The sequence below is a fragment of the Athene cunicularia genome (assembly GCF_003259725.1).
Source record: "Athene cunicularia isolate RWA chromosome 12 unlocalized genomic scaffold, athCun1 chr12_part1, whole genome shotgun sequence".
NCBI classification, from domain to species: Eukaryota; Metazoa; Chordata; class Aves; order Strigiformes; family Strigidae; genus Athene; species Athene cunicularia.
Genome location: NW_020799116.1, coordinates 20,061,555 through 20,078,794, shown reverse-complemented (window position 1 = coordinate 20,078,794; position 17,240 = coordinate 20,061,555). Strand labels below are relative to the sequence as shown.

General features: G+C 37.1%; 1 protein-coding gene across 1 annotated transcript in view; it reads right to left on the bottom strand.

The window, feature by feature from the left end:
* IARS (isoleucyl-tRNA synthetase) overlaps window positions 1-17,240 on the bottom strand; it is a 107,992-nt gene that overhangs the window by 47,089 nt on the left and 43,663 nt on the right. The window contains exons 15-17 of the mRNA XM_026857429.1: window positions 9,153-9,279; window positions 4,237-4,310; window positions 3,682-3,876 (exon numbers count right to left, since the gene is read on the bottom strand). Of these exons, the coding sequence (XP_026713230.1) occupies window positions 3,682-3,876; window positions 4,237-4,310; window positions 9,153-9,279 (396 nt within the window). The remainder of the gene's footprint in view (window positions 1-3,681; window positions 3,877-4,236; window positions 4,311-9,152; window positions 9,280-17,240) is intronic.

Below are 17,240 nucleotides of genomic sequence, written 5' to 3'. Positions count from 1 at the left end.
CTCTGATGCTTATCTCTCAGACAGGCTTTTAACTCTCAAAATCACCTCAATTCACACTGCAGCATAAAAAAATTCTCTTTACTAAATTGCATCGTAATTTCATTAATTTTAACCATCACTCCTCCACCTGCACATGAACACATGCACTCAAAATCCCCACCTCCGTTTTTAACCTTCTTAAGAAAACCCATAAACACAACCATCTGAGCATTTACTCAGATGATCAACACCTCAAGCCTACAAGACTGACCATTCATTACAAACACTGCAGTACTTCTTTAGTATTTAGTATGAAGGTATCTCACTGACAAACTCCCATCACTTTCTGCAAAGTGGAAAGTCTCATATTAGAACAGGTGCATTTGTAACCAGCTATAAGAGATTTCAATACTATTTGCATTAGGAAAATTGTATAGATGGACCATGGGCTCTGAAAAAAAAAAATACATTGAAGAACTCTTCACAAATCTTGTGTTATTTGCATTGTCAAACCTGATGAGCCTCAGCAATGAGGTACCTTAGTTGATGACAGTTACAAGACCGTCTTTGAAATCTTGTGATCCAGTGGTTTACCCACTATTCAGACATAACTCTTCATGTTCTCTCTCAGATTATAATTTTTTAAAAATTCACCTGCTTCCCTCTGAATATTTTAAAGGAGCATCTCTCTACACCTTGTTTTAGAAATATCCACAGACAAAACATTTGTTTCTGACTGACTTCTCTCTGCTGTTTCATCCTTCATTCACCAAATCTCAGTCTGCTTCTAGTTATGTCCCTGCAGATACATAGCTGTCAGCCAAAACAACAGTAGAAAAACCCCTTAACACCAGAGACAGAATTCCACTTCTTTGCTCTTCTCTCCTCTTCTTCTCCCCGCAAAAGGAGAAAGCATTCCCTCCCCATTTTCTCCTTTCTTGAACGATTGTGGGTAGATTCATAATCCTGCAGTTCATACCAAAACCCTTCAGCTATGAATTCCCTTTGGGCCACCACATTCTGACCATGACTATCAATCTTGTTGCATCTCCCTAAATACAATCGGAGATAGACCCTTTCCTACCAATCTGTATGGACTGCCAGCCTTGCAACCCAGCTACTCTAAGATATCTTTTTTCCTCTGGCTTTAACAAATGTAATTCAGCTCTTTCTCATATCCATGCAGGAAGTAATCAAAAAGATCACTCTCCTGGCTCATCACCTTGGCCACATTAATTTTCTCCTTGTCTCCCTTGACTTCCTCCCCTCCCATGTTGAGTCAAACAGAAACCACCAGACCTTCACCTCCTGAGCCTTTCACCACCTACCAGTCCTCACTTCACATCGCTGCAGCCTGACCTGACACAAAATCAATCTTCTTTCTGAGTCTTAACACTTTATACAGAATGCTTCAAATCAAAAAAATCACATACTATGCTCTTAACACTTCAGAACTCACCAGCTTGTTGTTCACTTGGGCCTATTATGATATTGCATTGCCATACTAACAGAAAGATACATATGCCTTCTCCTCAAAATATCCTCATTTTTTTGAAGACTTGGGAAGAGGTAGCTAAAAGCCTAACAGTTTTAGAATGAAAATTCTTCTTAAGAAGAGCCTGAGACAGCTCTAGCTTTTACCAAAAAATCTACCACCTCACATCTTAATTCCATCTTTCTTTCACGAAAGTGCTCTTCTGCAAATCACAGAACACTAGCTGTTATCAAAGCACCAGGTTATTAACAGACATGAGCACAGTGGGAAAGGTATAAGCCTCATGTATTAGGCAAGTGTTTTGATATTCCACCCACAGATGAGACAGATTGGGTATGGTGAAGACTTACAGTAGTTCTTAAAGCTGATGTTAAAAACAAAAAGCAAACTACTCCAGATTGTAAGTCTCCACTTGCACACTGCCTACATTACACAACCCAAGTGTGTGGGCTCAAACCAAAGCACAGCAGCTGTATGTTTACAACCACAGAGTCACTGCTGGCATTAGCGTCAGCTTGGACTTCTCTTGTTATTTTTCCAGAGTCAATCTTCAGTTGAATTAGTGAGATGATTCAGTTCAGCCTACTAAGTAAAGGGAAAGAAACTGCTAATCCACAGGTTACATTTACTATTTAAAAAAAGAAAATAATGTCATAAGCCCAAAACACGATAGTTAGCAGATCTGGATATTGCACTACATTCAAGGTTAGATTAATATCATACTATAAAAAGGCCAACTTGTGTAAAAATTACAAATGCATGCTTTAATGGCACCAGAGAGCTTCACTGGATGCACATGAGATCAGACTCATCTTTTCATCCATCATGTCTCCCACACACGCTTCAAAGGACAGCAGCACTAAAAGAAACAGAGCAGCGTGTGTGACACACTAATCCACTGTGACTACTCAATCTTGAATAGCTAAACCCTAAAATTTATCATTTGGGGGGGGAATATCACTATGCATGTAAGAAGCCAGTTTTAAATTCATCAGGTTGCCCTAATTCTGACCTATGTGAGGACTCATTACAAACATTATGCATAGCACTAACTAGGTAAGGTGCAGCTGTGTTCTGCAAAGTATTTAAATGCCATGAGGAGCCCATGTTTCACTGTGTGAGACTGAAGTGGTCCCTCCCTAACTGCCAAATTTACAGATGTAACTTCCATTTTGAGGACGTGGATAATGACTGCATCACAGTTACGGGAGAGCAAAGTGAAAACACCTTTTGCTATATTCATAACACTTTTTTTTATTTAGCATCATGTCTCAAATGTTCCCTTGCTTAAGCCTCCTGGCTTTGAGAGTATGTATTAACCCTGCTCTCAACTTCACAAGCATGCAAAAGCCAACTTCTTGCAAAAGCAAAGCTACTGCTTGGTTTGGGGTTGGTTGGTTGGTTTGCCGGGAGAGTAGAGGCATGGGCAAAGGAGGGTGCCAACTATGCTCCGGAGAAATTTAGTTTAATAACACAAGTTACTGGATGGAAGAGTTCTACTTGTACGTAGTCAAGTATACTAATCTAGAAATCACAAAAATTTATCTTAAAAATCTGTCAGTTTTCACAGCCAACCTCAAACTTAAAAAATAAACACTTAAACATGCCAAAACTAAAACTATATGTGCGCATGTATGTATGTATGAGAACATTATCCAGAGAAAATCTGAGATTAGAGAAAAATTTTCATCAGTGATTGAAAAGCATTTATCCAGAGAGGAATCAAATAAGCAAATGAAGTTTACAGTTAGAAAACTTAATTTTGGTAAACTATAAGATCTTAACAACATAAGGTTTGACTTGTTTTTTTCCCCTCTCATATAAAACCAAAATTCAAATTTAATCTAGGGGGCAAAAATGATTAGCCTATACATTGGCTTGAAATGCTCAAAACACGGACTTCCATCTCAACTGACTCATTGCTGTTCTACAACTCAAGTTCTACAATAAGTCAGCTGCTGAGATTCTTCCTTTTCAGGCCAAAGATCTGCCCTATTACCTAATGATGTTTTCCACAAGAGCCAGGAAAATTGCTTGCTAACTTATCATCATTATGTAACACTTCTGCCACCAAGCTTTAGAACACCTTGCATTTTACTGAAAGAAATAAACCATGCACTTATCTATATAACATTAAAGGATCATCCAGATGTAATAGTGTTAGACACAGGGTGATAATATCACATAATAAAGTGGCAGAACATTACCATCCTCGGGTTTGGTCAATGCCTTCAGCAATGAAGTCAGCAGGGAAAGCATCTTCAAGTTCTTTTTTGTTTTCAAATGGATAATGGACTTGTGCATAAGGCATACTTCCACTCTCAAACCAGCAATCAAAAACTTCAGGGACCCGGTGCAGTAAGCCCTTGCCACAGCGTGAAGGGATAGTTAAGTCATCAATACTATGGGAAAGAAAAAGATTGACAAATTCTAAACAAAACCAAGAATTAGCACAAAAAGTCAACGTTATGCTTGCACATTAGGTATGACAGGAGTTTTGGTTTTAATTTTAATGATCCTCCAAAAAGGTCAGCATTTCCTTTGACAATTTTTGTAATCTAAAGCTATTTTAGAGATTTTCTTTCCGTATTAACAGTGTCCAAGACAGAAGAAAGGAAAATTTATATGTGTTAATTGCATGTCCTCTTACTACTTTTCCATTTTCTCTAAATCTGTTTTCCAGGGTTTGGGCAAAGAAAACCAGTATTTTTTATGTCTGCTTGGCTATTTTTAGTAACTAGTTAATAGTCTCTGTGGCAAACCTTTCTCGATGGAGATCAGTGACTTTCACTCCAGCCAGCTCTTCCAGTTCTGCCACTGAACCAATACAAACTACCTGTAAGAGACATTCAAGAAATTTAGTCAGTTAATTTGCACAGAGTAGAAATTTGTTTTAACATTAGAAAGGAGACTTGTAGGTTTGTCAGTATCTTATAAAGCAGCTGGTATAGTTGAAAAGCCAACAAAAATTTTGTACAATGTTCCCTTTGCCAATCTAACAAAGCAGCTAATGATGTTAGAGACAACTGCCCTGATTTAATACAGGATTATTGGAGACTTCAAAGAACAAGTATGTTGTCAGGTATCAAAAAATGTTGTGTTTTGTTGACTGGTTTTCATTCAAACCACCCACAACACAATCACCTGAAAAGTCAATGATCCTAACTTTTATATGGGTAGGAGTTTCAGATCCCAGGTGCCTCTTCTGAAGCTAAGGTAAGCAGCCACATTGCTCATAAGTGTGTGTAAGTGTTCCATCCCAGGTACACTAAACTCTTTATATCAGTAGCACCTTATTTAAAGTGAAAAGAAGTGTCACGGCTAACAAAGGGGTTGTTAAGAAAGGTACAGACTTGTCTTGGTTTTACTGCATCAACACACCAAGAAAAAGGCAGAAAGCTTTGGCAACAGGCTTGCATCAACGTCCTGAAATGTTGATGCAACAAATGATTCTGAAAACCTGTGTGTAGGAGAGAAGGAGAAAAGTAAAGCTTTCTTTGCTTTACATTTTAATCAAGTTTAACCCTCACAGAGCCCTGTGGCCCTCTCTCATCTGGCAGGATTCACGAGCCACAAGCTGCAGCACAGACCTGGATTTTGGAGATCCAGTCCCACGTGCTATCAGTCCAATTTAGAATTGTCATGGGTAAAAAACTGGTTTTTGACAGATCTGACAGGGAAGGAGTTAAATGTACCAACATAAAGACAGTATAAGTAGGCTAGATGTTTTTCACATGAGATAACTTTCTAAGCTGCTCTTAGGATACAGTAAATCAGAGCACTGCCCACTTCCCATAGTTAGCCTTAAATCTATGCATATGTATACACACAGAAATTGTGACTAACAAAAAGGTTTTGGTGTATTTAATTCCAAAAAACTGTCATGAATTACAGAGAAGATAGAAACTCAGTCTGATTTGTTTTTTAAGCCATGATTTTCCTAGTCTGATTCAACTAGTGATCTGCATTACTAATCACCATATTTTATTGTACTTTTGAAATGTAATTTTTTTCATTATTTTTCTATTTGTCTTATTTTTCTATAGCAAGTGAAGCATTACAATGACTATGATATTCAAATAATAGTCTGCAGTTTGCATAGCAAACCACACCAGGGGATCGATCCCAGTTAAAAATACACCTTCGTCAACAAATTATTTCTAAGCCAGATCTGTTCTTCATTCACCATGTGACCCCATAAGCAATCATACAAGCTCAAGTGAGCAAGCAGCAGGCGCTTAGTTCAGCACCGCTGGCAGAAAAAAAGGTTTTAATAGCAGCATGGGTAAAAAATGCCCTTGGATACACCAATTACTTCATCTTTACTAACTGTAATATTTGAACATGCTTTCACCATGCTCTGGTTTGAGAGCTGCCCATTAGCTGTTGCTTTCTGAAGCAAGCATTTCAATACTTAAGTAAAATTGAAAATATTGGATGCATCTGCAGAACTGCACTCAGCAGAACATATTCATAGAAGAAATAACCCCAAATCCACATGAAAAATCCAGCCACCACCAGAGGAATGCAGATATCACCATAGTGAATAAGACTGCCTCTGTCCAAGTCAGGAGGATGGAGGAACTCTCTCCCAAGGGTAGCTCATTAGATACTTGAAGGCGAGAGAACAATACAGCAAGTGGATGCTAATCAAATCCAATCTCTCATTAAGCCACACCCACTTGTTTCTGCAAGAAATAAACTGGCTTATGCTTTCTAATTAAAGCTACTGCTTTGGATACCATTTCTTCAACAGCAATGTCTAGTAGCTGTCCCCTTCCCCTATTAGTCACTTGTGGCTGAAAAATTAAATGGAGGAGGAATGTCAACTACAAACCCAGCTATATCAACATTTAATACCAAACAGCAAAAACGGAAATAAATAGGGTTGAACAGCTCCCAGTTCCAGCCTGTTTCAGCATCACTGAGACCTAATGTGAAAACAGAGGTCAAGGTTAAATACTTTTAACAAAATGAACATTAGCATTATATCCAGGATTATCCATGTAAATAAAAAAAGCCATGCAGCAGTATTCATGGACCTCAATGTCCTGTGACATAGTTCTGCAGTCCCTATTAAATACAAATGTTTGCTTGTATTGGTTTGTCATTTCAGCTGTTAAGCACATATAATCAAAGAATAAAGAGTGTTCACAGGAAGAAATACATACATGTAGTGCATCAGTATCAGCAAGACATTCTGGGATCTTTAGAAAGCATTTTCTGAATAATAATCAGTAAAAGACATGACTACTAAGGTCGGCTAGAAGTGGCACTCTTAATGCAACCTCAAAGCAGACCAGAAACAGACCTCAAGAAGTTCCCTCACCCTTCAGGAGAGCCCAACCAGAGCCCTCTTGTTCCAAATCTGTTATGCAAGACCAAGAGCACCAAAACTACCAGAGGGTTAACAGTTTACGTGAGTGACAGACAATGAAACAATCAGAATTTCTGTAACATCATTGAATACTTAATACTACCATTTGTATGCAAGTCCTATAAAATTAGCCTATGTCCGCTTTATCAACTTGGGTGCTATATTAAGGAATTTTATTATCTAATCCAAATGAGATGTGTTCCTCCACTGAGGAAATCATTGAGATTTGAAAGCTTAAAATGATCAACTGTCTGCAAAAATGTGGTAATAAACACAAGCTTCAGAATTTAACTTCCATTGTGTGTCTCTACCTGATAATTATGCTAAAATAAAGCTAAAAGAAAAGCTAAAAGAAAACTGTGGGAAACCAGATATTGATTTGTAATAAAATTCACTTTAATACCAATTAATTCACCTTACTGTATATTAAATAAGGAACTGTTATTACTTCTCCAGGATTTAATATGCACAGCATAATTGCATGCAACAAAGTGTTCTTCTGAGAACAAGACATGAAGAGGAGGCTCTGCAATCTCACATGGCACTGGGCTGCAGTAAAACCGAAGGCAGGAAATTCTGAGTGCCTGTTATTTCTATATGAGAGCAGGTGTCACTTAGGCCTTAAGTTCCACATCAGTTCCAATGGTATTTAGTTTTTAAGCTATATCCCACATGCATATAGAGTGAGTATTAAAAAAAAAAAAAATCTAGCTTGAAATTTAGCATGGTCCAGAAGCCATACTCTACCGCTGAACCATGACATTCAGACTCTAGAGTAAACGGAAATGTATAACATCTATGGAAAAAATAATAGATCTGTCGGTATTTCTATCATTATTCAGAACACCAAGCCCTGAGGAATATTTGCAGCTAATTTCAAAGGAAAGGTCAATCTTCCAAGCTAGATACCGTATTATTATTAAAAACAAACATATCAAACCTGAAAAAGCGAAAAAACTGTACACAGAGGAATACAGACATGGAAAGACTGGACACAAAATGAAATATTATTAGAGGCAAGGAGTGGGAATACTGTAACCTTTACACAATCTTTTTCAGCTGTAAAATGAAGTCTTGAAATACTTTAGCACAAAGTTTAGTCTGAAGACTGAAAGGTTATACCTAAAAATTTTGAATAGATGTTAAAAATTCACTGTTCTATGAGACAGAAGCATTTGGCTTGCCGGTAGTTTACAAACACGCTCGTAGCAGAAATAGAATTCAAATACCAAAGCTTTCTTAGATACTTAAATCGTAATTGCAAGGAGTAACTCCCTCCCTTCCCCAGTAGCTCCCTGCCTATCAGCAAAATTTCCAATCAAGAGGAAATTAAAAAATGCTTTATGGTGCACATCTAAGCAATAGTGCAATTATAGACAATAAAATAATAATTTTCTGGCATGCGTTTTCCTATTTGAGATCTTTCACATCTAAAACGAAAAGTAAAATCTTTTTCAAATCAAGGGAGATAAAAAACAAAGGCTTGGGATGCTGTCATCAGTATTCACCTTCCATAGACATCCTGATATTGATTAGCATTTCCTGTTTCCAGCATGAGAAAAACTTATCATACATGTCTAATGGAACTAACCCACACAGAAAAAAAAAAATTATCTTCACAAGCCATTTAAAAACTTGGTGTTCTGACACTTAACAAACAGCAGTCATCAAAACTGTGTAAGCATTCACTTGTGCAGTTAGCTTTATGCTACCAACTGCAGGGTACCTTACAACTTAAAAAAACCCTCATTTCTAGCATTCTCATTATACACTTCCATCACTCCACTAGATTCACATTTTTACAGTCAGTTACATTCACATTTGTAGCACTACAAATATATATTTTCACTGTTCTACTATGGTGGACTTGCTTTTACGCCTTCGGCAATTCATTTGGCTTGAAGTAACCGAGCATCAGAATTTCAAAAACAGACTGAAAAGACTGGGCAAGGAAGAGATATTTTTTTTTTTTTACTCAGTTTTTCTCACTGCATTCATTATTTCCATTAGCTTTACCACCACTGAAAATTCTTCCAGGAAAGATAAGATTAATTCTAATATAAAAAAAAAGAAAAATTGCTTGCAGTTTTCAAGCAAAAGCAAAACAAATATGTACGCCAAACAAATGCAAGCATACATATGCATGGATCTATCACCTATTATAGATATACATATACTGTTAAGACATATTAATGGAACTTAAGACCACAGCAGGCAAAGATACAACAGTCTATCAAATAAACAAGCAACATATACATACAGGCTCTGCTGTCAACTGGAAGCCTTTGTTTACTTACTCACCTCTTCAAAATCATCACTGACCCACAAAGGGATAGGTGTTCCCCAGTACCGGTTTCTAGATATAGCCCAATCTCGTGCATCTTTAAGCCAGTTCCCAAAACGCTTCTCCCTCACAAAATCTGGAACCCTGTTCCAAAAATAAGAAAAGTATTCTCTTAATCGCTACATTCCACTTAAAAGAAAGCTAATAAGAATGTTTATATTTGATTTCATCCACAAAGCAAGCTAACTTCAGCACACAGCATGACTTAGAGCACATTTGTATTGCTGCACTGGCCACTGTAAGGCCTATAGATCAAAGAAGTAACACCATTCCTTCTGCCTTTCTTTGATCTTCAAGTAAGCTATTAAAGTGAAAAATACCATGTTTAGTTTACTCTCAGATAACTCAGTAAAAAATGTGTGCAGCATACAATAGATACATTAAGAATGAAACAATGTCCAAATATCCTCAGGATAGTGGGTGTGTAACAATAGTACTGTGCTGTGCTTTATGTACAGAAATAGCAGTTACTGATTTGGATGCTGAATGAAATCACAAAGTTTCAAAAATCTAGAGTAATAGCATCAAAAGGCACCTTACATTTTGCATGAGAATGCAGGTATCTGCACATTACTTTTAGACTTTGAGAATAAAGAAATCCCAGGTTGGTATTTCCTACCAAAAAAAAAAAGCCTCTTCACACTACTGATCATCTTCACTTCTCCAGTTAAAAAACAACCACCACCACCCCACACCACCCCCAAACAAATAATCGTATCAATTCCTGCTAAAAACTCCTTTTGTGCACTAATAGGCTCTGTGATGTTAAAGACAAATTTTCATCATATGGAAGTGTTGTGGAGCAAAAAGGTTAACATCAGAATCTGATGCCTAGCAGGTTTCCTGGATAAATGGGCCTTGATGCCTTGGTTAGGAACCAATTGTTTTCTCTTATGATGCAAACAAATAATTCAACTATTTATACAATAATTATATAGCAGATGAGGAAAAGCAACAGGTTTTAAGGTCAACAATATAAACCCCTTCATGCCTAAAGGTACATTTAAAAATTATGAAACTCAGATTAAACTCACAGGAAGAATAACAACCTTAAGACAGTATCACAGATGCACAGAAGCTGTGAGTGAACAGCTAACAATAACCCAAAGAACTCTACAATTGAGTTATTGAGCAAAACATGGCAAGTTTTTCTGGGTTTGCTTTTCCAGTGTAACTAGAAGGGCCCTTCCCAAAGTATGAGGTGGATTTAGAGACTCAGTGTTTCTAAAGAAAGAAGCAGCCAAACTACAAAAAATATACAGTCTCTTCTACCTTTTCTTTTTGATGATCTTGGTCCTCTATCAAATATTTTTTAAGAATAATTTTTAATCACAGATCAGCCCCAAGAGTTACAAAGATGAAAGAATCCTTTAATGGAAAAATTAGAAGACTGGATTCACATGACGCACTAAGGTAGAACTTGGCCCAGCAGCAGATTTATGAAACAAGTGTGAGCATCCTTCAAAAGTCTACTGATGAAAATGAAAGCTACTGTCTTTTAACAGTTTCATCCATGATGATGCCATGTGGAGATCTGAAGACTTTTTTACACTAATGCTGTCTCAGGTGGATAAAAACCACTGTTAAAAGACTCCCTAAATATCACCCTGCAGTTCCACAACTCCACTGGTTATTTCTATATTCACTTTCAGCTGCAAAGTTATCTCCTGTAACATTTCTTAAACAAAAATGTAACACCAAAAAAATTTAAACTCAGTGACCAGTATTTTACATGACATCTCTATCCCTGCTTTGAAATTTAGAAATGTATACAGGCTTTCACAGTTTGTTTTAGAGTGGGACACATTATTATTAACTTTTTGTGGTGACCTTAAGAGACCCTCTCTCCAAACACAAATGGAAACTGTACAAAGATCATTAGCATTTACCTAACATTCCACTAATGTGGAAAACTTCTCTTTACATCAGTCCTAAGCTAGTTTCCATTTTTCAGAAGTTGTTAGACACTGATTAGCTGAAATTATTAGTCCTGTTTAGCATAGCTAGAGGCTGAAACAATCCCCCAATTACATTAAAATACTGAGTTTCATCTCTGACTCCTCAAAACATGCATGAAAAATTAATTTTATCCCCAAAGTAGACATTAACCACAAAAATGTATGTGGTGTGATCTCTCTCTCTCTCTGAGCTATGAAAGTATGTAATTTACCTCTTCTGGTAAAATTGTCTGACCCTGCTGCCAGTTTTTAGTGGAACATAAAACACAAACCACTTCATCTACTATGAACCACATTTACAACAATGATTTATGGCTCTAGAGGTACAGTACAGAAATAACACTGTCAGAGCCATCAAATAAAATAAAAAGAGCCTGTATCTCAAACCCATTTTGAGTCCATCACTCAAAGAAAGTATTACTTAAAACAACTGGTTCTTACCACCAGAGATGCTGCCCATCCATGCTACCCAGAGAGCAAACAGCAGATACAGCCTCCAGCTGGAAACAAGCTAGAGGAGATATCTGCAGCAAAGGACAGCCTTGCCAGTCACACAGTTCTTCAAGACTAGAGCCTACTTATTTTATTTAGTCTCACTACATTTAGCTACAGATAACTCAGTCCGACACTTTTGACCTACCTAAATACCATAAAAGAAAAAAAAGAAGGAAAAAAACCCAGAGGCAGCTTCTATTTAAATATTTCACTAGGCTGGGAAGACAGAGTATTTGCAACAATGTTGTTACTAACACCTGATCACTATGTTACACCAACTCCAGGTAGTGTTTCTATACCTTTTTTTTTTTTTAATTTCCTTTTAAACCTCTTCTCTTAGGAATTTTCTTGGTATACTTCTCTAGTTAAAATTTACTAAAGGTAATATCCTTCTACAGATATATATTATAAATGAAGGAAGCATTTTTTACTCTTCCATCTACACAAAGCAGTGATTTCTTACATTTTCAAAAAGATTATTGGCTTTACACAACTAAAGAGAGCGAGGGCATAAGGAATACCACCCTCTGCTGAATCCTGCTCCCTTTTCACCTCTGCAGTAACTGAAGTAACTCGGCCTCACCATGAGACTACACTAGACTGTGCTTAATCTATCGGCCCACAGTCTTCCTCACAATTCCCAGCTAGTCTTTCCACATGTATTCCCAAGTACATTGAAAAAAGAAGTGTGACTTTGATAAGACTATCATAAAACCATGAACCACTACTGATGCTGGTCCTCTGCTTTCAGGAAATTCGGGGCTGTGTTAAACACCGCTTGCTGAAACCCAAAAGCTGACAGTCCCCTGAAAGCTAATGGCTGCACCATTTGCCAAACACTGACCTCTGGCCACCAAAACTGTCCTCACAGCATGGATATTTATAGAATAATGGAATGAAGACAAAAACAAAAGCAAGGCCACCCACATAAATACTCCTATTTTACAATACAAAGATGCATGAGGAAAAGACCTTCCCCGTATGCCAAAACACATGCTTTCCATGTTTAATGAGGTATCTATAACAAACTCCCTGCAGCGTGAAAGCACAAATCTCAGTTTTATGCTGGTGACAACTGAATTTGCTGTTGGGTATGACAAGCAAGGTGGTTAGTGCTACAGCCCATTTAGAGCAACCCACTGCTAATGGCACTGAACAGATGCAGATCTCAGAAAAAGTCAAGCTCCAGCATCAAACACTTGCACAGCGTTACAAGTGAAAGCAACAACTTCTCTCCTAACACAATCCTGCTGCAGCACCTAAAACTGTGCTGTTAGAAACTTTTGGTATTTCTCAACTGGCCTACAATTTGTGTTGATTTTGACCTTCAAATTTCTCTGCGAAGTGACACAGATAGGATTTCATACTTCTTTCTCAACATTTAGCAAGGTTAAGGAGACTGCTGCCTCAGCAGGTCATGAAGCTCTTGATTCATTTGTGTAGAACAATGTGGCATAATGGCTATTTCTACTTTCTTGGCACCCAGGATAGTGCACTAAAACTTCAGGATGCAGACATTTCAGCAGTTGAAAAGTTCAGGAAACTGAACTTCACAACACAAATAAATATTACTTTGTCAAACCATAAATTACAAAGATTTTGAATGAAAGTACATCAGTTTCAACCTGTCTGAATATTAATTTCTATCTTACTCTCCCAATAGCAAGACTTAATCATAACAAGTTAGAGATTATGAAAATTATTAATTAGCTCCAAATTTGTATGGTCATTTTTTATTGTTTGTTCCTATTTTTGAAGCAGATTTGGGGTTTGGGTTTTGCTAAATTCTCTGCACAGTGAACTCTCACATCCTTTCTTGGTAGCCACCCATTTTCCTAGTGTCTAAAATAAAAGTCCATTTGACAAGCAAAATAGCCCCACAACAAGCAAAACCAAACCCAGTCCTTTAACAACATTTATTAGCTTATCACAACATAAACTGGTTTTATTTTGCCTTCAAAGTCTATATACTACTCAGCATACAAGCCACACAAGCAGGGCAGGCATGGATTTGAAAACAGCAAATTAGTGATCATCTTCAATCCCAGAGTATGAATGGGTGGCTGTAACAGTAAGTTACCATGGCTGCTGAGCCAGTGATTTCTCATCACCAGTGAATACCCAAGGAACAGCATCCATTAAGATTAATGTATTTGCTTTTTGACTCTTTGTCTCCAGAAGAAAAATGTGCAGAATGTAAAAAAAAAAAAAAAAAAAAAAAAAAAGGATTAAGACATCTGTTCCTTTTCTGTACATATATTCTGAAGTATCTCTTGTACTCCTAACACAATTGCAAATAGTGAATTCAGTTTATTCCATTTCCAAACTCACTCAGATGTGCTCTGCATGACTGCAAGTTCGCTCACCTTGCCCTAGTCACAGGATACAGGAACTGTCTCAAACCAGTACTGTCCCTCTTTTCTGTAAACACAGATTATCACTTCTGAATACTGCCACAGCAGGTCTCACGTATTTTATCATGAGTTGACCATTAAAAGCTGTTTAAGATGTTACACAAAAATTAATCCTTTCTCAATCTACATCATTCTTCTCATCAGTTAATTTCATTCACGACATTCTTTGAAAAACAACAGCAGTTTTATGTATTGGGTAAGATCCACTTCATAATTACTAACTGAAGGAAGCTCTCATCTTATCAATTATTTGACAAACAGTCCCATAAGATTTAGACTATAAACTGATAAACAAAACACTACCTTAAATAGTGTGAATTAGGAAATCTAATACTGGATTAACACACAGCACCTGATATGTTGGGTCCTGAGAAGATGGTCCCACATGTATCCTCCCATTTGGCCAGCTGGTAACTTTTTATACAACATCTGAAATCAGGAATCATTTATATGCGTGGAAAGGGGAAAGTTATTCTTCCAGAAGATAGCTGAGATGTAACAGCAAAACTGAAGCTAATTAAGTAGTTATACTACGTCATTTAACTAAATATGTATGGATTTATTTAAATTCATAGCATAACAGCTAGTTTTGTTGTTTTAGGTGTAGAATTTGCTTTTCGTTTTAAACATTAACCAACTCTTCGAAGACAAAGTCTTAAATTCCATTATGTTAATTTACTCTAATAACAAGCCGCCTTCAACATGCCCTCAAATTGATTTTTAATGGTTTTTAATTCAAGGAGATAAAATAAGCAGCTATTCATGCCCTTTTGACACTTTAATTAGCACCAATCTATATCACGGACCTAATTAAACATCGGGGGAGGCAGGAGGGAGGAAAGGGGAAGAGAGAGGAAAGGTCAGCTGTTTGCAAAGCATGCAGAATTTCCACTGCAGCAGACTCTTTCTCCTCCTCAGTTCATGAAAGCTTATTAGAATGGAGCACAACCACATACCCCGCACAAGCTCAGGTTGCCTCCACCAGTGCAAGAGAATTCTCTACTTACACGCAGCTTACATTTGCTAAATGAATAGTGCTTTCAATCATTTTGATATAGCAATGTTTTTCTTCACTCTTTTATTCTGGTTCCCATAGCAACAAACACTTTAGCGTGAGACTGCAATGCTGCTGCAGACTGCATCATAACCCTGCCGTCAGCAGGGTACAGCTGCTTGACAAGTCAAGATTAAGTGAAGCCGTAACCTCCAATTTTGTGATACACTCATATTAAAAAATCCTGATACATTTTATTTGTACGACCCAGACAACATGCTAGTTGCCATTAAAATTCTTAATATGATCAATGACAGCAAAAACCCCTGCATTTTGAAGCCAGTGCGAAACAAGGCTTTCACTTTTTCTTCTTTCCTCATAGTCTCCTTTGGAATATTCTAACATCTATAGTCACAAAGTACTTTTCTACAGCATTACTGCTTAGGATTAATTTCAATTTATATATATATAAATATGTTTGCATTCCTATAACAGTGGCAGACATTCAACATACTGCATATGCAGCTAGATTTATCAGCTGCCTAAGAGCACGGTACTACAACTGCTTAGTGAACTGACATTTGGAGTCTTTATTTAGGAAGCTGTTACTTATACCGAACAACAAGCTTTGATGACCATTCACTGGAAAAGATACCTGCTGTATTCATGACATAACTGGCAATCTCTGCTCAAGAGGCTTTGAGAGGAAACAGCAAAATTAGACCACAGCAAAATATAAGCCATCAAAAATCAACCAGAACAAGCCTCAAAATTCACTTCTAATCCTCAACTATGTCTGAAAACAGACAGTAATAAAATTTTCTGACTTACACTGCTCTAAATTAGACAAACACAAGGCGAACCCTGCAGCAATTTTTTTCACCTCCTACTGTAGGCAATGACAATAGTTTGAATTTTTCCTCGGGAAATGTTGCCATCTAGTGACTGCACATTACTATGCACCTCACAACCGCTACTAGAGAGACCTCATTTGTATTCACGTCTCCCGAGTAAGAAAAGTGTGATCGATGACTCAAAAATAAGAGTTATTTGCATGGTCATATTAAAGAAAAAAAGTGGGAAAATTCACTCCCCTCAAAATGCTTTGAAAACTACCGAGCTGAAATTTATTTCTAATGCTAACAAAGTGGGAAATACATCCTATGGGACATAATTTAAAAAAACGAGGAAAACAAAGGGCTTAATTGATTTTCCTCATTATGCTACAATTCTGTCATGACTTCAAAGTCTGTTGCCCCTGCTACAGACTCATAATTTTTGTGCAGATGAGAAATCTAAGTTTAGTAAAATAAACATTAGCATTCTATGGCAGAAAGGCTCTACAATCCATCATCGGCACACCCTACCAGCCTTAGGGTTTATGATACAAGATCGGCATCACCTGTGATCAAATCACACCTTCCAAAAGGTGGGAGACAGTTTGTTGTTCAGCAAAGGCAGCTGCTGGTTGAAGATTAGAAAGACCAAGATCAAAAGCTCCTCCAAATATTGATGTCTGACTGACACATGTGAAAACACTTGGTCTTGGAGTGCTCATGCAGGAACAGCAGGAAATGAGTGCAAAATTCACACTTTGTAAACCAGGAAATTCACTTCTAGAAAAAAAAAAAGCCTATCAGATGCGTTCTGTGTGGTATTTTCAACAAGAACTATCAGTTTAAATGATGCAAGTCCAAAAAAAGGATACTTTCAACTAAGGACCTACATATCAAGCTCTTTAGTACAACGCTTTAATTTTTCAGTGCCAAGAAAATGCAAGAACAAAAGGCTTGGCTTCTTTCAAGTCCCTTACTGTCTTCCATCACTGCTTTCCTTCCACAGATGCTTGTTTTTCTACTATATCTAGTGCTGTACATCTTATGCAAACAACGTCAGAAGTGCGCAATAGTCTCTAACACTAGCAACTTGTCAACAGTTAAAGTAAATCTTTCAGGAGTTACTGAAGTAGAACTTTAAGTGAGGGAGGTTTAAAAAAAAAAAGAAAAAAAAAAAGAGTTCAAAGCTGATATTTAAATACAAACTACACAGTCTACAAAACCTTTTATAACAGCCTGCAAGTGTTAAAATGCTACATACACTGCCAGAAGAGTGAGCTACAACAGTTTAGAAATATATGTTTAAATCACACTCATTTACCCTTTACAGTAATTTATACATTTGTAA